Below are 21913 nucleotides of genomic sequence, written 5' to 3' on the forward strand. Positions count from 1 at the left end.
TGGAACTGGAGCTAAAACCCACACCTCCTGCCCCCAGCTTTCTCATTCCAGCCTGTGGTCCCACTCAATGACATGTGTTAAAAGAGTGGTCAGAATCAGGTCCTGAGAACTAATCTTTCCCGAGGAGATTCTGTTGTGTTTGTTGTAATGAGACTTATTTGGAAAGAGACTTCTGTCTGTAATCTAGAACACATAAGATTAGCTTTATAGTTTGTTCTTGAATTCCAACCCATCCAGCGTTTTGATTGATTCATATTTAGGGAGCAGCTAGGAAATTCCAGGCACCCAGATATAGGAAGGGGAACAAGACAGGCATGATCCCTTGCCATCATGGAATCTAATGGGGACAAGACAAATAAATGGACAGTTGTGATATTTTAATAAATACCTGGGTAGGTGGACATACTGGGTGGGATGGAAACATGTAGCAGGGACATCTGTCCCAAACTTAAGAGATGGGGAAGGCTTCCCAGAAGAAGAGACTTCTAATTTGAGGGCTGAAGGATGAATGAGAGTTTTAGCCAGATTGGGATTGGGGTGGGGTGGGCAATAGGTTTTAGGAAGATGGGAAATAGTATGAAGGCTGGGAGGTAAGAATGTGGTCTGTGCTGTCTCAGTCCTTGCTCATTATATCAGATTTAGATTTCATGATTTAGGGGTTGCAGAGACTCGGAAAAAGCAGATCAATGGGGAAAGGTATTGAGAATATGCTCAGAAAATACTTACCTCTTTCTCACGTCTTCTTAACAGAAAAAACTCGAGTCTCCACCCCCATCCACCAATCCCTTCCTGGAAGATGAGCCAGCACCAGAGATAGAGGAACTGGCGATGGAGAAAGGAGATTTAGATCAGGTAAGTCCAGGTTGCCTTTCCACGTGCCTCCTACCTAACGTTTGCTTCTGAAAATGGGTCTTCCCCCTCCACAAGTGGCCCTTTGGCCATTGAGCACGTTCAGAGATTACAGCTCCGGTGGTCTTTATAGAAAGCCCTTATCTGAAGGTGCATTTTGAAAACAGAGTGAGAAAGCAGCCTTTCCTGCCCACCTCTGTTCCCAAAGAGTTTCCCTGCTGGAACGAGCAACCCGCACAAGCTTAATTGGTCCATGCAGTGCGGCGGCAGAACCCTGCCCGCCTCATTCATCATCTCCTGCACCTGCCAGCCTAACTCTCGGTTGGGTTCTCATCTGGCCGGTGACGACATGAGAGAGGCTCGAGGATCCCTGGTGGAATTCTCAGCACCATCAGCTAGGAGAGGCCTCCACTCAGTGCAAGCTGAGCACTTGAGGTCTGGAAGGCATCGGGGAGGCCTGGAAACATCAAGGTGACCACTGGCATATTTGGAGAGTTACTTTTCAGAGCACACTAGCACTTTCATTTCCTTCGGATTTTCTGTCCAACTCTAAATTTCCTCTCCCTTCATCCTATAGAATGGTGTTTTTGTTTCATTGCCATTTTATGACAGAGTGGTTAGAGCAATAAATCAGGCCTTTTCCTGTCTGGATTAGTGATCCTTCTTTTTAATTTTCTACACTTGGCTGCTCGAGGGTTATTTTATAGTGTTGTTTTGCTCCAGACACCACTGAAAGGGAGGCTGGCCGGGAAGACCAGCCTGGGAACCCCATAGCCATGAACTTGCCTGTATTCCTCACACGGAGAAGGGTAGGTGTACAATCATTTCCAGGAGCAGTTCTGAAGTGTTGCAGTAAAATGTGTCTGCTCCACTGATTAAATAATTGTAATAACATAGATACCTCACGTTTTTATGGGCTTTATAATTTCAAAGTCTTTTATGTGCTTTATTTCATTTCGTCTTCCCAATGCCTGCCTCTCATCTTATAGGGATTTTATATGAGCTACAGTGTGTGCAGCTCAGAGAGGTTGAGTGATTTGCCCAGGGTTACAGAATTTGGGCATGGACGAGCTAGGACTGGAAGCAAGGTCTAGAAGTCAAGAGACTAGAATTCCCACCATGGAGCTCTTGTATTACACCGGGCTGTCTCAGTGAATAGAGGAGGTCACAGAAACGAACCCCATGAATACAGGTGAATGGATAAAACTGGAAGGATGCCTTATGGCTATATCCCAGAGATCTGTGGGATTAGCTATAATTGATTTAAAGCCATCATACCAGCTAGTGTGGGAGATAACAAAAGATTTCTTCTAACTAAAGAAATGCATCTTGCATTTGGGGAGGAAGGGAAAGGAAGGAATCTGGATGTAGAGCTCGTTCTTCTGGTGTATCTTCCACCCACACTCCATCACCTGCACCCTTTGAGCTTGCTTTGGGTTGTAGTACCGTGTTCGGGGCCTTGTGTCTTCCCAGTGCCAGTGGCTGTCATTGTCCTTGTGCTGGCATGAAAAGTTAGCCCTTCAGCTAGTTATCTCTGGATATCATTAAACTGGATTATAATAGAGGCCCCTATTACTACAAATTGTGTTTACTAGATAAAATATGATTTGTCTCTCTCATGGAACTTTTTGCTCATCCTGGAAGCTAGAGGTTATTGTTGTAAGGGCCAAGACTGCTCATTCTAAGGACACAGAGCACAGATACAGGGGGTAAAGCAGAGGCAGACTCTGGTCTGCCATTAACTGACCACGTAGTAGGTTTTTACTCTCTCTAGACTTGCCTCATGTTTTCATCTTTAGGCAAAGCCCGTGGTTTTCAAACTATATTCCTTGGTGCCCCATCACATGTCTCTGTGGGGTGTTGGGAGGAGACCAGGGCTCAGACTCCCTCCAAACAGAGCAGTTCTGTTCTGAGTCACTTTTATCATGGAATTCCAGGTAAAATTTCTTTCGAGCCAAGGGTTTGAGATCTGTTGAAAAAAAAATATCAAAAACCCCTGGACTAGATGACCTACCTGCAGTTTCGCTGGTTGTTACTTGTTAGCAATGACACCTGGACACCATCCCCAGCCTCCCCAGCACTTGTCTTGCTTGTGGTCCATTAGGGGACAGCTCCAGGATCTCCCTCTTCCTGGCCACTTACTGGCTTCCGGAGTTGGGTTTACAGGAAGCGCAGGAGCCCCGTGGGGCCTTAGGGAGGAAGTCCACAGGAAGCTAGGGGTGAGCTGAGCCAGAGGTGTGGGGGAAGGCCCCCAGCGTTCGTCTGGGGTTACCCAACCCATTGTATCACTGCAGTAAGTAGACAGTTGGCCCTCAAGGGCAGGGTCCCTCCCTGCTCACTCCTGCAGCGTAGGCTGTTGAGAAAGGAGTGTGAACTTGAAAAAAGGTATTTAGTTTGAGCCACCAGTTGCCAACACACTCCCAGTGATGAAAAAATGGCATCTGAAAGGGGACTGAGGGTGCTCGAAGAGAAAGGGAGAAGAAATAAGGAATTTCTGGTTTAAAAATGTACCCTTCTGGTGATCCAAGCAGTTAGATTTAATCTGTTTACATTGGATGGTAATAAAAGGAAATGGGGCCAGCTGCAGAGCTCCTTACTGTGACAACAGTAACCTTCTATTATTCCCTCAAACTCAGGAGGAAATAACTGAAACATCTGCGGCTCTTGGATAGAATTCACACACTCAGACAGGCAGCCCAAATGCTACTGCTAAATGCCTTTGGATGTTCTTTCAGCAGAGACTCAACCCTTTGGGGAGCCAGACAGTGCACAGGGAGACGCCAGTGTGAGCTGAAATTCCAGCACCTCTTATCTAAATAGGAACAGAGTCACCAAGCAGCTATAGGCTGGAGGCAGCCCTGTGGGGAAAAAAGCAAAAAGGAAACTTTGGGCAGTCCCTCCCATTGTTCCCCTTTTGCTTCCAGCTCACACAAAAAGCGCTGCAAGGGACCTGGAGCTGTGGTGTAGGGTGTCCCCTCACTGCCAGGAGTGGCATTAGTGGGCAGAGGCAGGGCGGAGCGGTCACCTGCCTGTAGGGCTGGGACACCCACACTGTCTGATGATGCAGCTATCTGGGTGCCAAGTTCGGAGTGCTCTGCGGGGCCTCATCAAGCACACGGTCTGGGGAAGACTGGCCGAGATGACTTCATTGGAACAGCATGGAGCTGTTTTCTTTTATCACTTAGAATCTGTCTCTTACATATATTCTGAATGAGCTCCTCAGACTTCTGTAGGCCCAGATTTTTATTGTATATCACCCTTGCACATACGTAAAAAGGAAAATAGTAGCAGAATAAATAGGTTAAGATATCCCTAAAATCACTTCACGTTCAGGGTCCAACTTTCCTGTACCACTTTTTAGAAAAAACTTTGTGTTTTGAAATAATTATAAACTCATAAGTAGTTGCAGAGTACAGAGAGGTCCCGTGTACCCACCTCCCAGCTTCCCCCAGTGGTGACAGCTACCATAACTATAGTGTGGTCTTAAAACCGTGAAATTGATGCTAAGCCCTGTTTTACTCAAGCACAAATGCCCGTGTTTTCCCACACTGCTGCCCTCCGGGCTGTCCAAAGTGTTGGTGACGTGCCCTTGCTTAAGGGCTCCACAGTTGTCTCTGGGGTTATCTGCCAGGCCGTTGGCACCCATCTCCCAAGCTTTTTGTTGTTATTTTTTACTTTTTTAAAAGAAAATACCTAAATTAGAGAAGAGTTTTAAGAATATTACAAGAACTCTCAAATATCTTTCACCTGGGTTTACCAGTTGTTAACATTTTGCTACATTTACTTTACCATTTCCTTTTTTTCCACCCCCATTCCTCCTCTCCCTCTCTCTCTCCCTGTCTTCGCTCTCCCTCTCTCTCTCTCTCTCTTTTGGAATAGTTTGTAAGTTAGCATATATCATGTCCTTTACCTCTAAATATTTCTGTATGTATTTCCTAACAGGAAAGCCATTCACTTAAATTACCACAGATCAAAATCAGAAAATGTAGTATCAGTACAGTACTACTATCTAATTTATAGAGCTTAAATTTCATAATGTAGCCATTCTAAAGTGATAAACTAAAACAATGTCAGTAATTGGAAAATTGCACATAAATTGGTAAACAAAGCCAAATACAAAATACTTGATTTAAAATATGTTGATTTAAAACATGACAACATTCTGTATTATATAAACTCCCAATTTATAATTACCAGAAGCTATCCTGTAGACATGTGAATATTTTTGGCACAAGAAGAAAATATAAATAAAGGGGATAATTATAATCCTTACGATGACTATATTTTATTAATAAAAAGATATCTGGGTATTGTGGCTATAGTTTTCAATTCTAAAATCAGGATATCTGGTCTTATATAAGTTAGACAAATCACATTTGTCTATTCATTTAACAATCACCTTATTGAAAAGAATGAAATAATAAAAAAATAGATAACTGATTCAGAAAATATAGAACAATTGGGTAAGGACCACCCCTACACAGCCATTTTACTACATCATGGATCCACCATTTTAAACTGATGGGAGTGTGGGAGAAACTCCCAGGGTATCTGTGAAATGAAGTGGAACTTTAGATCCAGCCAAATCAAACTCAGTGAACCCAGGCTGGGGAGTCTCTTGGGGGCTCAGCCTCAGACCTGACTTTGGCGGTAGCTTCTGAATGATAAGGAAAATAGCCTGATTGTAATTATTTTAGACCAGAGTTTCTAAAAATCTTGCAAAAAAACTTAAAGACATGGAACTCTCCGAAGGTGATGAGGAGAGAGAGCTAAACAGGAGATTGAAGGGGATATGTCTAAGGTTGACATTTAATTTTTGGTGTTCATTTCCATATTTTACAGATGCTTTTAACCATTACAGTGTTTTATTTTTAAAAGTTACTAGGAGAAGGGAATCATTATTCTGTTTGTCATTAGGGGCTTAGTTTTTCCTATATTTATTAAAAGATACGAACAGTTCAATCCAGCAAGTATGCTGTGGGTATCAATTTATGCCCAAATTGTACTCTAGTATAAACCCCAGCAAGGGCTCAGGATCCTTTTGTTGGCATTTGACGATAAATAGAATTGACTTTTTTTAGAAATAGAAAGAGATATGTAGGCGGATCTTTGCTTAGTTTTTAGATATTTTGGAAAAGAAATTAGGAAGCAAATAGAGTTTTTAAATGCTTGCCTACCTAGATGTCCTGTATATCAGCAGTTTTTGGGTATCAGCTGAGGACCAGTGCTGGCCCTGTTTTACAATGGTCCAAGGCAAACAATAAAGACAAAACAGCCCGCCTGCCTGCCTATCTGTCTGTCTGTCTATCTATATATCTATCTATCTGGTATAAGGTCACCAACTGTCTTTTCATAGGAAGGACTGCCCTCATGCTGCTATTTTCTCCCGATAAAATGTTTGGGTGTAACATACTCTTAGGGACTCGTGAGAATGGAAAGTGGCAAAACAAAAAGTTAGCAATTCTATGTTGGTCCTTTACCGTTCTTTTTCTTGCATTTACTCGTCAGTGCAATTCAACAGTCTGGGAACCATCACGGCAAAGCAGTGCTATAATAGAAAGAGTTCTAGTTCAGGAGATAGGAAACTTCACCGTGTGCCTTTGGGCAGGCTGCTAAAAGCCTCTGAGGCTTCCTTTCTCTAGGTGTGAAATAGTAGTAATAATTCCTACACCAAGGGTTGTTGTGAGGAATAGATGAGATGTTATTTCATGTTAAAGTGCTTGGTCCATAAAAACAATTGCTAAATGGAGGCTGTCAAAAATAGATCCCATGAAAGCACTTTATAAATTCTAAAGCACTGTACAAATATAAATAAGGTACTGTTACTAGCTAGGATTCAACACTTTAAAACATCAGTCTGATGATGAATAGCTTCTAGGGGCGCCTGGGTGGCTCAGATTGTTAAGCATCTGCCTTTGGCTCAGGTCATGATCCCAGGGTCCTGGGATCGAGCCCCACGTCTGGCTCCTGGCTCCTGGCTTGGCGGGGAGCCTGCTTCTCCCTCTCCCCTGCTCATGCTCTCTCTCTGTGTATCTCTCTGTCTCAAATGAATAAATAAAATCTTTAAAAAAAAAAAAAAAGAATAGCTTCCAAATTGAAAGCACATGTGTTATCAGAGTAGCAGTAAATCTTTCACCATCCCGGGCAAGTCAGTGATGGCTCATTATTGTTCACAAACTGGCGTGAATCATAATGCAAGACACAGCCCCAATTCAGTTACATTGAGTGCTTCTCATCTACATCAGGAGTAAACTTTGAAGGGATGTATTCTTTGAAACTGCTTGAGAACTTGCAAAGATAGCTAAAGCGTAGCTTTCTTTCTTCTTTTTCCCCCCTTTACAGCCAAAGAAGCCGAAAGCCCCAGACAATCCATTTCATGGCATTGTTTCCAAGTGTTTCGAGCCTCATCTCTATGTGTATATTGAGTCCCAGGACAAGTGAGTAATGAATGTTTTGCTGTTTTCTACTGCATTTCTCCTTCCTTTGGTCATGGTTGGGCCTCACAAGGGCACAACTCCTTCCAGAAGCTGAAGGAGAGACTTGGCAGGCCTCCTGTGACCCTCCCTGGAAACCTTCTAGGGTTATTTTTGTATCTTGTGAATGTTATCATTCATTGTATCCATAAATCGTAGAAGCCTGAGTTTGACTCTAATAAGGTCCCAAATGGATCCCAACAACCCCTTCCCATGTGGGCACTGAGCTCTTCTTACATAGCTACACAGGCTTGACCATGTCAGGCACTGGAAAATGGAGAAAGAAAGCCTAATCTCATATACATGTTTTCAAATATAATTTGTTTAGGTTTTCATTTTGAAATAATTTAGACTTACAAAAAAGTTACAGAAAATTCTCATAGATCTTTCCCCCAGAGAATGCTACCATTTTATGCATAATCACAGTTATCAAAATCAGGAGGGTAACATTGTCCCTTGAATGTCCCATGAATGTCCACTTTCTGGCCCAGAATCCCACCATGCCTTTGGTTGTCAGGTCTCTTTAGTCTCCCTTAACCTTTAATACTTGCCCAGTCTTCTGTTTGTTTCTCATGACCTTGACACTTTACAGAGTACTGACAAGTTATTTTCTACAGTGCCCTCAGTTTCAGTTTGTCTGATGTTTGCTCTTGATTAAATCCAGATTATGTGTTGCGGGCAAGTATACCATGCAGGTGATGTTGTGTCCCTCTGGGTACGTCATATCAGGAGGCACATCATGTGGCTGTGTCCCATTACTGGTGATGTTAACGTTGATCACTTGCTTAAGGTGGTGCCTGCTAGCTTTCTCTGCTGTGAAGCTGCTGTTTTTCTTTTTGTAATTAATAAGTATCTCGTGGGGGGATACTTGGGACTATGTGAATATCCTGTTTCTCCTCACACTTTTCCCACTCATTTTGACATCCTTGATGATTTCTGCCCAAAGCAGTTACTACTGTAGTGTTTGCCAAATGTTGATTTTCTGTTTCCATCATTTTCTGCTCTATTGTTAATTGGAGTTCTTCTGTAAGGAAGCACTTCCCCCTCTCCCCCGTGTGCGTGTGTATTTCTATCAGTATGGACTGGTGGATTCTTGCTTTCTTTTATGGATTATCAACCATTTAACATATATACTTTTTACAAACTCAGGAGTTCTGAAAATTTTCACAAAGCAGCCCACTGCAGCCAAGTTTCTCACGGTCAGAGGAGTATCTTCAAATTCCAATGTCCGTTATTCATGCAAAGGAGGAAGACCCCTCCTCATCCCTGAACCTCTGTCCCCAGCCACAGGAACTGGTGGAGGCCTTTCCACACTGGAAGGCAGATTTTGGAAAGGTCAGGTTTCTGGAGACAGGCTGGCCCCAGCTCTCAGATGAGGCCTTGTAGCCTGAAGAATGCACTTGGGAGGACCAGACAGACAGTGGCTCAGGCAGGGAGCGCAGTAGTGGCTGTGAGAAAGTTCTCTAAGGGAGTTCTCTGGGAAAGCATTTAGGTGCTGAAATTTAGTCCTTTTTTTTTTTTTTTTTTTTTTTGTAATGCTTCTTTGTGGATTAGCAAATTCTTGTTTCCAAATATGTTTCAGAGAGAAACCATAAGATTAAGAGACTGTTTCAAGTGGAATCACTACATGGAACATTATTATTATTCTCCTATTTTATTTTGTAGATTGTATCTACTCTTTTTGTCCCCAATCACAAAATGTTTCATAGTAAAGTCATAGAAAATGAACTTTGTAGAAGAGCTTCCATGTTAATAAAAACAACCTCCTGAGGCGCCTGGGTGGCTCAGTCGTTAGGTGTCTGCCTTCGGCTCAGGTCATGATCCCAGGTCCTGGGATCGAGCCCCGCATCTGGCTCCCTGCTCCGTGGGAAGCCTGCTTCTCCCTCTCCCACTCCCCCTGCTTGTGCTCCCTCTCTCGCTGTGTCTCTTTCTGTCAAATAAAATAAAATCTTTTAAAAAACAAAACCTCCTGCCCACCATCCTCCCCCAAAGAAGAGTTGCTTTCATGTTTTGCCTTGTAAAGCCAGTTCACCTCTCCTCCTGTTTATCCGTTGGGCTTATATCCGAAGGTTCACAGAAAGGCAGTAATTACTTATTGCTGTTTGCTCCTTTGGAACACCCTGTCTTCTGTGTGAAAAAGTTCTTTGGGGCGCCTGGGCAGCTCAGTTGGTTAAGCGACTCCCTTAGGCTCAGGTCATGATCTCCAGGTCCTGGGATCAAGCCCTGAGTTGGGCTTCCTGCTTGGCAAGGAGTCTGCTTCTCATTCTCTCACTCTCTCCCCCGCCCCCCTTCCCCATCACGCGTTCTCTGTCTCTCAAAAAGATAAATAAAATCTTAAAAAAAATTATTTATCAGGAAGTTAATAAAGACACCTGGAGGAGCAGGTAAAAGATCTGTTATTTATCTATGAGATTACACAGGTCTTGAGCAGCCCACCTGGATGACTGTTTTTGGACAAAGCCTGTTCTTCCCTCATCAACCCAAATTCTTATTTTTAGAAAGGTTTAAAAGCTGTTGGATCCAGAGTTTAAAGTGCATATCTGAGATAACCATGTACTTTCCCCAAACCTACCTGGTCTAGAGAGTCATTTTTCTGAATTATCATAATTCTGGTATCTACTCTTTTCACATGGCCTTGATTCATATAAAGTGTACTCATTGTTCATGATGCTTCGGGCAGAGAGCCAGACCTCCCTTCCTTAGGGACTCTCCATTTCTCTATGAAAAATGAAGTGCTGGCCACTCATCCTTCCACTTGGCCTCACTAGGATGTTTCCACAGCACCGGGGAAGTAGCAGAAGCTACTCATAGGAGAATTGCGTAGGTTGTGCTGTTGTCGCTCCAGAATAAGCAGCAAAGGCTTGAAGTAGAAAATAGAGTCCAAGAAATCCATTTCCTCATCTTTTAAAGCACAGAATCAGACAAAATAATGCCTAAAGCGGTGGCTATTAACCTTTTTTGAGTCATAGATCCCTTTGAGAGCCCAATGAAACTGTAGACTCTTCTTGCCAAAAAAAAAAAAAAATTTCACATAAACCCACACACTATCTTGAGTGCAATTTCAAGGGGTTCTACAAAACCCTTCCTCCCTTTTATCCAAGACTCCTAAGGGAAGAAACTCAGGTGGGGGACTGATTTTGTATGTATTTCATTCTTGTAGCTCTGACTCAAAAATCTGCAAGGGAGGAAAATCTTAGGCCATTCACAAGCTCCCAGATGACAGAGACCCAACACAGTGTAGTGGAAAGAGCGTGGGCCTGGATGCCAGACAGACCTGGATTTGAGTCCGAGCTCTGCAATCACTAGCCTGGGACCTCAAGCATGGTACTCAACCTCTCAGAGTTGGTTTTGTCCTCTCTCCAGTGCAGTTAGTGGCGAGGATGAGATAAGAGGACATGTTGGCACTTGGCACGAGTGGTCAGGAGCTGTGCCTGCCCTGCCCGCCCGGTGCCCTTGTCCCAGACTCGTCAGTGGTTGGGTGGCCTGATCAGTATTGCCAGCTTTCTGTTGGGCCTGGCATGGGGTCCACCAGCCTCCCACCTACCCAGGGAAAGTTCTGGCAGCACGTGAGCCAGCCAAAAGCCAAACAGCAGTAGGACTGCAGAGCCGGGACCTAGGGAGGAGGAAGGAAGTAGGGATATCCCCAAAGCCATCTCCTTAGCAGAGTCGGCTGAGCTGTCCTTGTATGCTTTAAGCGGCTTTCTCAATTTTTGTTTATGTTTCAGAAGGAAGTTCGGATAACTTTTACTCTTGGGAATGTAGTGATTTTTCTCTGGCTGACTCTTGGAGAAGAGATTTCTCAGCATATACACTTTCTTCAAATTGCAGGCAAGAGTGCCCCCATTACTCCTCAGGACTTCAGTCTGTGTTTCCTATAAATAAGCACGCAGTCTACCTACCCACAGTACACCTATCAACGTCAGGAAGTTAACTTGATCCATTAGTACCATTTAATTCATAGATGCCACTCCATTTCGCCGGTGGTCCCCGTCATGTTTTTTCTCAATCCAGGATCTGTGCCAGGACCATAGGGTCCATACACTTGTCATGTCTCTTTGGTCTCTTCAATCCAGAAAAACAACTCATTCTTTCCTTATCTTTCATGACCTTGAAATTTTTGAAGAGTACAGGCCAGTTTGTTTGTGGAATGTCCCTCCATCTGGGTTTGACTAATGTTTCCTCATGATTTATGATTTATTCAGAAGCAGGGCCAGGCTCTTCTCAGTAATTCACATCAGGAGGTGACAGTGTCTGTTTGCCCTACAACTTGTGGTGTTCATTTGTCTGCCAGGCTTCTCTCTTTATTAATAAGTAATTACTAACAATTAATAACTGTTGGGAGAAACGTTGAAACCATATAAGTAGTTTTTTTTCTCATCTTTTACCTCCTGCTGATACTTGTCTGAATCATTTATTACTAAGATAGTTGCCAAATGAGGATTTTTCTAATACCAGCATTTCTTTTGCGTTTACTAGTTCACATTATAGTTTAAGAAAAAGCTTTCTCTTTTCCCCACTTACTATGTCAGCACGTACTCGTGGATTATAGCTGTTACTACCTTTTTTTTTAAGTTTATGTTGGAATAAATTTAAACCTACATAAAAGTTTCAGAAATAGCGCAGATTTCCCATATTCCTTTCTCCCCAGTTCTCCTGATGTTAACGTCTTACATAACCACAGCACAGTTACCACACCAGCAAGTTAACATTGGTACAGTTCTATTTACTAAACTCAGACCTTATTTGGATTTCCCACTGGTTTTTCCACTGATGCCCTTTTCCTCTTTCAGGATCCATCATTATTTTATTGTTTAAATTGCCCCTGATTTGGCCACTGGAACCCCTTCAGGCTGGTGGTTTTCCATGCAGTTTGCATGTGCCTGTCATTTCTGGGGCCCTTGCTTTCTGGTACAACAGAACATACCAGCCTCATCTGGTACTTTGCTACCCCAGCCCTGGAGTCACCCATTTTTCCAGGCTCTCTTGTTTCTTTGGCAGGGAATGATATTTAGAAACTAAGTTCTGGGGGTGCCTAAGTGGCTCAGTTGTTAAGCGGCTGCCTTCGGCTCAGGTCATGATCCCAGGGTCCTGGGATCGAGCCCTGCATCGGGCTGCCTGCTCAGCCAGGAGCCTGCTCCTCCCTCTCCCACTCCCCCTGCTTGTGTTCCCTCTCTAGCTGTCTTTTTCCGTGTGTCAAAAAAATAAATAAAATCTTTAAAAAAAAAAAAAGAAACTAAGTTCTGGGCATCAGGTATGTTCATTACTGCTTGGATGTCATGCTCTTAGGTCCTCACAGCTGAGAGAGCTGAGGAATATATGTATGTATATACATATATGTATAAACACATACATTTGTATCTATTTTTATACCAACTTACATATTAAAACCTGCGAGTTTATGCTGATAACTCTGGTTCTGATCCAACACTGCAGGATTTATTTTCGCCTCCCCCTTTCCTCGTCTAACTATGTTCTGCAGCAGTGAGAAACTTGGCTCCTCAGATATTCCATGTATTTACTTATCTGCTCCATTTACCTGTGTGTAATCTAGCTCCCACTTGTGCTTAAGCCAGACCTTGGCTCCCCAACCCCACTGACCACACCAGTGCCAAATCCTCGGCCCCAACCCAAGGGCAGGGGAGGAAGGGGTGCAAATTAGCTTGAGAACCCTTGAGTTAACAAGCTCTGTAAGCTCCTGGGGATTCTCAGCTGCGTTGCCCATGCTCGACTCCTTGCCAGCTTTGTCTGACTGCCATCTTCCTTTCCCTGTGCCATTCCGGTTAGAATATTGTTGCTAGGGATGCCGACTGCAAATCCACTAGAAGAAACTGCCTTGGTCATTTCTCTACTGAGACTGCTCTGCAGTGGTCTTTCTTCCTGGGTCATTTCATTGATCAGCGGGACCCCCAGACATAGTTCGCATGGCCCCCTGACATGCTTATACAGTTCTTGGGCAGAAAGCTCCCGCTACAGGGGAGGGGGTGAAAGATCCCATCCACACCCATGACATGTTCCTTTAAGGTGCAGAGAAAGTGAACACAGCCACAGCGCAATGCCATCTATCTGTACAGTACCTCAGTGTTGTAAAATCAAAGCATGGTACAGTGGCTAGAGCTGGGCTTTGGAGTCAGACATCCACAAGTTCAGATTCCAGCTCCGACGAATTCGGTGACCTAGGGCAAGCTATATTATTTTGCTCAGCCTCAGTTTCGTCATTTACAAGATGAAGATAAGAATGCCTTCTCTTCAGGGCTGTTGTGAGGAGATTGTATTTCTAACGCCCCCGGCGCAGTGCCTGGTTTATAGGCTTGTGGCCAGGTGGGAGATTGTGGCAGACGGCAGGAAGGCAGGAAGGCAGGAAGCTACCAGTAGTTTGCTGTGGGAATACAGAGGACTGTATAACTCGAACTGTAGGTCATACTTCTCCAAGTCCCCTCCTTCTTACATCCGCCCTTCCACACACCCTATACTGTGCTCACTTCCGACTCCAGGCCTTTATTCCCTCACCTGAGTCTGCCGCGAAATTTTCTCTCGTTTCCTTCGTCTGGAAGAAATTGTTCATATTGTCTGTACTGCCAAATTAGCACTTTGTTGCTGTCTTGAAATCTAAATATCATGAGCATGAGGGTCCTATCTCCCCAAGCAGACCAGAGCTTCTGATGGGCCAGTGCTGTGTCTTAACCCCCATACCCAGCAGCACCTTGATCAGGGCTTGACCCTTTATGAACTCTTACTTGATCATAATTGTTTTATAGTGTAAAAAACATCTCCTTATGACGTCAGTCAGCAGGTCAATAGGCCACACACTTTTCTCTAGTCGTCTTGCAAGAAGGTCTCGCCAGAACTCGGGCTAGTGTTCGGTACCTGAAAGAAAGGACAACCTTTGTTGTTGTTGTTTTAGTTGAACCCATTATATCTTACATGTGTAGCACCCAGAGCCTTGCACGTATGAAGTGATTAGTTGAAAATTGACGGGATTGGACACATTGATCACTCGTTTCCCAGTGGGGCGTAGCAGCATGTAGGTGCAAAAAGTCGCATTTGTTGTAAGGGAGGGAAGCTCACTCTGAGATGTGTGTATCTCATCTGCACAGAGAACAGTGTCAGAGGTAACCTAGGAGTCAGCCTGCAAAGTACGGAAGATCTTCAGAGGTTTTTTTTAAATGGAAATTTTCTTTATGTTCTATGAGCATGATTAATTTATAATCTTATTGATTGGGTTGGCTCTGAAATACGAGGCAGGAGAGTAAGTATCCTGACTTCAGCTACTAGGGGAATTGGACGAGTGGTTAAGTAAAAACACTTTGGGGCCCTGGCCTCTGTTTTTGTTGGCACTAGAGATTTGGCAATTAGAATCTCTCCTAAGGAGACTCAAGTGGAACCTTTTGCTTTCTGTTACATGTTCTCCACTGCACCAGCCCCTGCCCCATCTCCACCTACCCACCCTTCCATTCCCATCCCTCAGGAACAAAGTGTGGGGGCTGATCTGCTGCATATGTCTTGGGCACAGACATAGAAGATTAGCTTCACACATACGCGTGAGGGGTGAGCCTGGGGAGAGCCGAAGTAACAGACCTTATCCCTACTCTCAAGGAGCGTGTGGTAACATATATAATTGGAGAATAAGGTTCTACTGTAGCAAGCACCTTTCCCCTTATGTACCAGCTTTAGCTTCTCAGTGACGGCGAGAATGCTGTCTCAAGGATTCTGAAAGTACACCAAAGATCAGTGAAAAAGAGAGTCATTATTGATAGCGGGACCCCCAGACCCGCCTGCTGCGGGCCCAGGATGGGAGAAGGCCGTCCTGTTTCTTGAACATTTGACATCCTTACACTGGATAGTAAAGTGTTAAATAATAATAATAATAAAGCGTGAGTGTGTTGCAGGTGACAGAAGTTGAAATTGAGACAGAGGGTTGGCATGAGTAGGAGCTGTCTGGCCGAGCCTGCGGATGATTGGAGAGGTGGCAGAGGGGCATCTTGGCCAGGGGAGGCATCCAGGCATCACAGGCGAAGGCCCAGAGTCAGGGGTACAGATGGGGCAGGGGGCAGTTAAGGTGAGTCTGGCTGGAGTGGAGGGTCCCTGTGCAGGAGCAATGAGAGATTAAATGGCAAGATGGGGCAGGCAGAGGTGGCGAGGAATGGGGGTGGTGACCCTGCATCTTTCCAAGGTTAACTAACGAGCTCTTTCCCTGCTCGCTGACCATCACCACAAGGACCTAGCCTAGGCCTGAAGTTCTTTGAGGGCAGAGTGGCTACATCTGGATATAATCAGCTTTCAGTAAGAAAAGCTCTTGAGTAAAATGTCAGTTTTCTCCTATTCCTGCTAATTGATGCTGTGTGTGGTTCTTGTCTTGTTCTTCCTGTTATATAAATACATTTTGAAAGCACAGCTGGATTCCTGTAGCCTTAGACAGTAACCTAAAAAGATGTAAAATGTCAAGGGGTGGGGACGTCTCCCATTCTTCACACAGTTCAACTGTGCAGGAAACAATGAGTAGAGCCCTGCTGGCCCCGAGCTGTGATGACTCAGTATGACCGAGGCACACTCAGTGGTGTTCCAGTGGAGAATGGGGGGACAGCTGCAGCCATCGTCACCATCATGACCTGCTGCAAGCCTGGGGCTGCTACACCCTCTCTTCTCCCAAGATTTTTTACACCTTCGATTCTGGAAGTTTTAAGGGAAAAAAATGCCTTAAAGGATAAAGAAAACATTAGAATACTTCCCTACTATTTCTCTCTGTTTCAGCATCTGTCCCGTGGGCACATTTAGGTTAATGATATCAAAATATTTGCTGACATCATAACCTTTTTGTGTTTTCGGAGATAGGAAGGTAGAGTGGTTAAAAGCATGAGGTTTGAGCCAGGCTGTTTGATTTTGAATCCTGGCTCCCCTACTCCCTTGCTCTATGACTGTGGACAAGGTCCTTAACTTTTCTGCACCTTGCTTTTTGAAAATGAGGACAGGAATACTACATACCTCATAGGTTACTGTGAAGATTGAGTGAAGTTCAGTGAAAGGACACTTCTAAAGTGCTGACACAGTGCGTGCCCCGGTACATCGTAAGTGTTCAGAAAATGATCACTCTTGTCGCTTAGGGTTTTCATTTGTGGAGAGAGGAGATGGTACTAGTATGGTAGTAGGAACAGTGCAAGCACTTAAATGGTAGCTTCTAGGCTCAGCTGTGCCACTAAATTATGTGACAAACTTTCTAGACCTTAATTTTTTCATCTCTTAGAGGATCCAATAATACCTTATCTCCCTTACAGAGGCTTGGGGTCAGATGTGATCGTGAAATGCCTTGAGAAGTATAAAGCAGCACACAAATAAATGCCAGATATTCTTGCTGCTGTTATTGTAGGAGTGCTGGTGGTAGTTAATGAAGGTATGGATAGAAGTGGTCCATTTTTAAATATGAAAAGCATTAGGAATGATTTACTCATGGCAGGTAAGCACATTTTCTTTATCTTTCTTGAAATAAAGTTGCAGGCTTTCTTCCTCCTAGAAACCTTGGAGAGCTGATTGACCGGTTTGTAGCCGATTTCAAAGCCCAGGGGCCACCTAAGCCCAACACTGACGAAGGGGGTGCCGTGCTCCCCAGCTGTGCTGACCTCTTTGTCTACTACAAGAAGTGCATGGTGCAGTGCTCTCAGCTCAGTACTGGGGAGCCAATGATCGCCCTGACCACCATTTTCCAGAAGTACCTCCGAGAATATGCCTGGAAAATCCTCTCTGGCAATCTACCCAAGTGAGTGCTATTCTTCCTGATCGGGGTGGTGAAGTAAGATTCTGAATATACCTAAATATGGGAATCTCAGGAAATCTATTCTGAAATTGTTTACCGAACTACTAAGAGTCTCAAGGAGGGAAACACTCTTACTGAGTTCCCAGGGGTCTGAGACTATTTCCTTTCTAATGGGATTCCACAGCTGATCAAGACCGTTAGAGGAAATGCCCACCCTGCTGCCAGCACAGGTCAGATCTTAACCACAGTGGACTCAAGGGAGTCCGTTCCATTATGTATGTATTTAATTTATATAGGTTCAACAATAGGTTGTTGGCAAAAAAAGTTAAGATGGTGGTAGCAATAACTCTTAAACAGCATGGGCAGTTTCATTCAATGAGAGTATGCCCTGGGATGATGAGCACACGGGAGGCATGAATCTGCTTTTCCCTGGACCTGATTACGTTCCAAAGTCTCTCTTATGGTGTGTGTGCCTTGTTGAATAGAGTCTAATGTTTAAAGATGTGGTAGGATTTGGGGAGAGGGGGTTACATAGCACAACCCCTAATTATAGTGACTTCACTGTATTCTGGGACATTAGAATATTGTTATATTGCTTATTAGAGTTTAAAGATTTTTGGTTCTGGGGTGCCTGGGTGGTTCAGCCAGTTAAGTGTCCAACTCTTGATCTCAGCTCAGGATTTGATCTCAAGGTCATGAGTTCAAGCCCTACACTGGGCTGTGGAGCCAAAGATTTTTGGTTCTACAGCAATTTCAATTATGATAGAATATGATCTAAAGTAATGCTTTGGAATTTATTATTTATAAATCATCCCCATGGCTAAATTCAATAATTCTGGAAGTAGTTGCTGTTGTTTTCACTAAAATGTGTCATATGTGGGAGTTTACATTATTTGGAGGAAAGAAAATAAAATTCCTATGCTCTAACCAGAGATTTGAAGTAACAGATATATTTCACCAATGAGAATTTCTTTGACTCTCATAAAAAAATTTTTAAACATTCTGATCATCAAAATAATGTAAGTTTATTATAGTTTAGAAAACACAGAAAAGCAGAAAGATAACAGTAAAAGCCAGCTATAATCTCACCACCCAGAGAAAACAAATTTAACCTTTTAGTATGTGTTTTCTGTTCTTCTGTGCTTTCGTTTGTTTAACAGTATTGGGACTCTACTGCTTGTAGTTTTGTACCCTGCTGCTTTTACTTAACATCATCTGTGAGCATTTTCCCCCCATGTGTCACAGCAGGAAACAAATGGTGTGCTCAGCTAGGGTATTGTTACCAAAGCAACTATTCACAGAAATGGGGGCAAGGTGAAGGGAACCAACAGAGGATTCTGAAGCATCCAAATTCTTACCACTTTAAAACTCACTTGAGAGCCGGGGCTGTGGACGAAGGGTTGCCACACAGAAAATGGAGGGCCACAGTCGCTGCCCACACCACATGGAAGCAGAGGGAGTGGGAGACCTTGTTAGGACTCAGACTTCCCACTCCTCTACCTCTCCCACTTCTTGTCGCATCTCCTGTTGACTGAACCCAGCAGGAGGCCAGAGGGCCCGGGAGCCAGAGTGGTAAGTCTGTAGAGGTCAGTCTCCTGAGCCACAGAGAAGGGAAGAGAAGGTAATGAACGGATCTGGGAGGCCAACAGAGAACATTCAGCACTTGTGACAGTACATCGTCCTCAAAACACTTTTCAGGATGTCATGATAATCCAACATGCAGGAGAACCTCACTGAACTTCTGAATTTCTTATTTATCTTTGTCTTAATTGATCATTTAGGTTGGGCTCACTCTTTTAGTATTTTAAATAACACTCAAAAAAGCATCCTTGAACAGGAGTAGAACTACTGGGTCAGATAATTTGAACTTGTTTTTTAAGCTCCTGAAATATACCTCCAGGAAGGTTGTACAACTTAATGCTCCTCACCCATAGTGCAAGAGACTGTCAGCATCCTTACACCCGTGTAAGTGCTGGAAATGAAGATCTTGTCAAATCTGTGATTACCAGTAAGACTGGGCAGTGTTAGGGTTATTTTTTAAATATTTTTATTTTTAAGGTAAGTGTCATTGAATTCTGTCTTCTTTAAAAAAAATTTAGACTCTCGGGGCGCCTGGGTGGCTCAGTCGTTAAAGCGTCTGCCTTCGGCTCAGGTCATGATCCCAGGGTCCTGGGATCGAGCCCCGCGTCGGGCTCCCTGCTCGGCGGGAAGCCTGCTTTTCCCTCTCCCACTCCTCCTGCTTGTGTTCCCTCTCTCGCTGTCTCCCTCTGTCAAATAAATAAATAAAAAATCTTCAAACAAAAAAATTTAGACTCTCGCAGTGGAAAGAGTAGGAGGTTTTATAACTATTTGTACATTTTGTGAACACATGATTAGATCAGTAGAAAGGGGTGAGGCAGCTGGGGCTTTGGGCAGGAACCATGTCTTAACATTCACTTTGGTACCCCTCCACAAGCACATTGCACAAATTCCTGTGCAGAATTTTCTTACCTGAAACAGTTGTGGAACAAGCTTTTGTGCTACAGATGATCCTGACTGAGCTCTTCAGATCAGGAAATGCTAAGCGAAGCAGAGAGGCCACTCAGCAGCCTTCTCTGTGAGTATCAGAGTCCTCATAGTTAATGTGACTGATTACTGGCTCACTGTTGGAATTGTTTCTTCCTACTCCTGATGGTCAGAGAGCTTAAACAGATGATAGTCAAGGTAAGGTCAATAGGAAAAAGCTCATTGTATGTGGGTTTGTTTGGGCCATGTCCAGCCTTTCCTTCCCCCTTTTCTTTGTCTTAAGATGTGCAGTTACCAGTTCAGGAAGCAAATGAGAAGTCCCAGCCTAACCAGTTCCTGTTCCTTTTCCTCAGAACCACAAGCAGCAGTGGAGGCCTGACCATCAGCAGCCTCCTCAAGGAAAAGGAAGGCTCAGAAGTAGCCAAGTTCACTCTAGAGGAGCTCTGCCTCATCTGCAGCATCCTAAGCACAGCAGAGTACTGTCTGGCCACCACCCAGCAGGTGAGCTGCCCACCGCCTCCTTTTCCTGAACCATCTGGGCCTCTTGACTCATCAGGTAAAATTGTGGGCCTTCACAAGCCATGTACAACCTTGGGCAGACCAGTTGGTCATAGAGGAAAACTTGCTGTCCAGCCAGAAGATGGTCCAGCCAGCCATCTTACAGAGGAGCCTTGTTAAAAGGAGACTGGGCAAGAAAGTGTGACTGATCTCCTCCCCAGAGTTGTTTCAGCTACTCAGAGGGCATGCCCTCTTGAAAGTAGGTCAGTAGCACTGTCTCCCATATGGGAAAAGCAGCGACAAACCTAACGATGCTAGGACCCGGCCTCTGGTGGTGATGAGTCACAACCAGTGATTCCATTCTCAGAAGTGTTACTAGGCTAAGCAAAATCCTTTGGGCTTTTATGTGTCTCCTGAAATGTGCATAGCATCCTCAGTCTGCCTAAACAAACAACCATTGTTTGGATGCTGACGTTCAGGAACTGTGCAGCAGGAAAGGGTGATGCCTCTCCTGGAGCTCCCCATTAGCAGGAGGAAGACCCAGAAGAATTTTCCATTTAGCCTTCGACGTGGGATTAGAAGTTCCTTTTCACATTTGGTCTGGAATTCACCTAAGGCCAAGAGAAGGAAAATAATTGGAGAAGGTTGTGCTCTTCCCCCCTTTTTGGGTTTATTATTTACACATGTCTGGATCATGGGAAGGTAGTCATAAATTATGGTTCAGACAATACTGCTTGGAGTGCCTGTAAGCCAGAGCAAGACTACAAGAGGCCAAAATAAGAAGTGTTTCCCCCAGAACTTCACAGTTGAGGTTAAGCCAGCCAGAGGCAATAGTATGCTCTGTTTGGGGACGTGGTCACATTGAGTCACACAGGGAATGATCTGTAGAGGTTTGGCCTTCGAGCCAGAGACAGCAGTCCCTTGAGCCCAAGAACTCCCAGGGCAGGACAGCAGTATCTGTGAGGACCTCCAAGGCAAGAGGTCCCAGAGTTCAGTGATGAAGAAACACTATCTATTTAACTGTTTTGCATGGGTGCAGAAAAGGAAGACACACACATAAAATAGCGTATTTTAAAAAATAAAAGTAAAAGTAAACTAAGTAAATAATTAATTAATTAATTTTAAAAAGTAAAAATTAAAGTAAAATAACCATGGAACCAAAAGGGAAAAACCATTAAAATAATGACTTAATCCCATCACCATCATATTAGCAATTTGGAGTATTTTCTTTCAGTCCCTTTTCATGAACATAGTTTTGTATGCTATAATCTTAACTTAATTCAATCTCATATCCCTTTGTTGTTTTTATTAACATCACAGCACTAGCATTTCTCCTGTTGCTATAATATCTTTATTGCCAACATTGTTAATAGTTACGTATTATTTCATTAAGGGATAACACCATAAATTATGTCACAGTACCCCTCATAATTATTTATGCTGTTTCAGGTTTTTGCATCTAAAGTAATCCTACAGGGGTGCCTAGGTGGCTCAGTTGGTTAAGCATCTGCTTTAGAATCGGGTCATGATCCTGGAGTCCTGGGATCGAGTCCTGCATCAGGCTCCCTGCTCGGTGGGAAGCCTGCTTCTCCTGCTGCCTGCCCCTCCCCCTGCTTGTGCGCTCTCTCTCTCTCTCTCTCTCCCCGTCAAATAAATAAAATCTTTAAAAAAAATAAAAATTAAAAAAAGTGAAGTAATCCTCTAAAGAACATCTAACATGTTTTGCATTTTTCTAGAATAGATACTTAAAGTTCTGGAAGTACTAGTAGATCAAAGACCATTTTGATGACTCATGATAGATGTAGCCAAATTTTTTGTTATTTAGTGAAGTTTTTTTTTTTTA

At 43.8% G+C, this 21913-nt stretch overlaps 1 protein-coding gene across 2 annotated transcripts in view; it reads left to right on the forward strand.

Moving 5' to 3' along the window:
- The window catches only part of VPS53 (VPS53 subunit of GARP complex), a 139422-nt gene that overhangs the window by 72047 nt on the left and 45462 nt on the right, over positions 1-21913 (forward strand). For both annotated transcript variants that reach the window (XM_028109024.2, XM_028109025.2), the window contains 4 exons: positions 751-852; positions 7192-7286; positions 16828-17070; positions 19926-20073. In XM_028109024.2, the coding sequence (XP_027964825.1) occupies positions 751-852; positions 7192-7286; positions 16828-17070; positions 19926-20073 (588 nt within the window). The remainder of the gene's footprint in view (positions 1-750; positions 853-7191; positions 7287-16827; positions 17071-19925; positions 20074-21913) is intronic.

Source organism: Eumetopias jubatus, unplaced genomic scaffold, assembly GCF_037043125.1.
Source record: "Eumetopias jubatus isolate StellerSeaLion01/CBP00866 unplaced genomic scaffold, mEumJub1_p1.0 scaffold_10, whole genome shotgun sequence".
Lineage (NCBI taxonomy): Eukaryota > Metazoa > Chordata > Mammalia > Carnivora > Otariidae > Eumetopias > Eumetopias jubatus.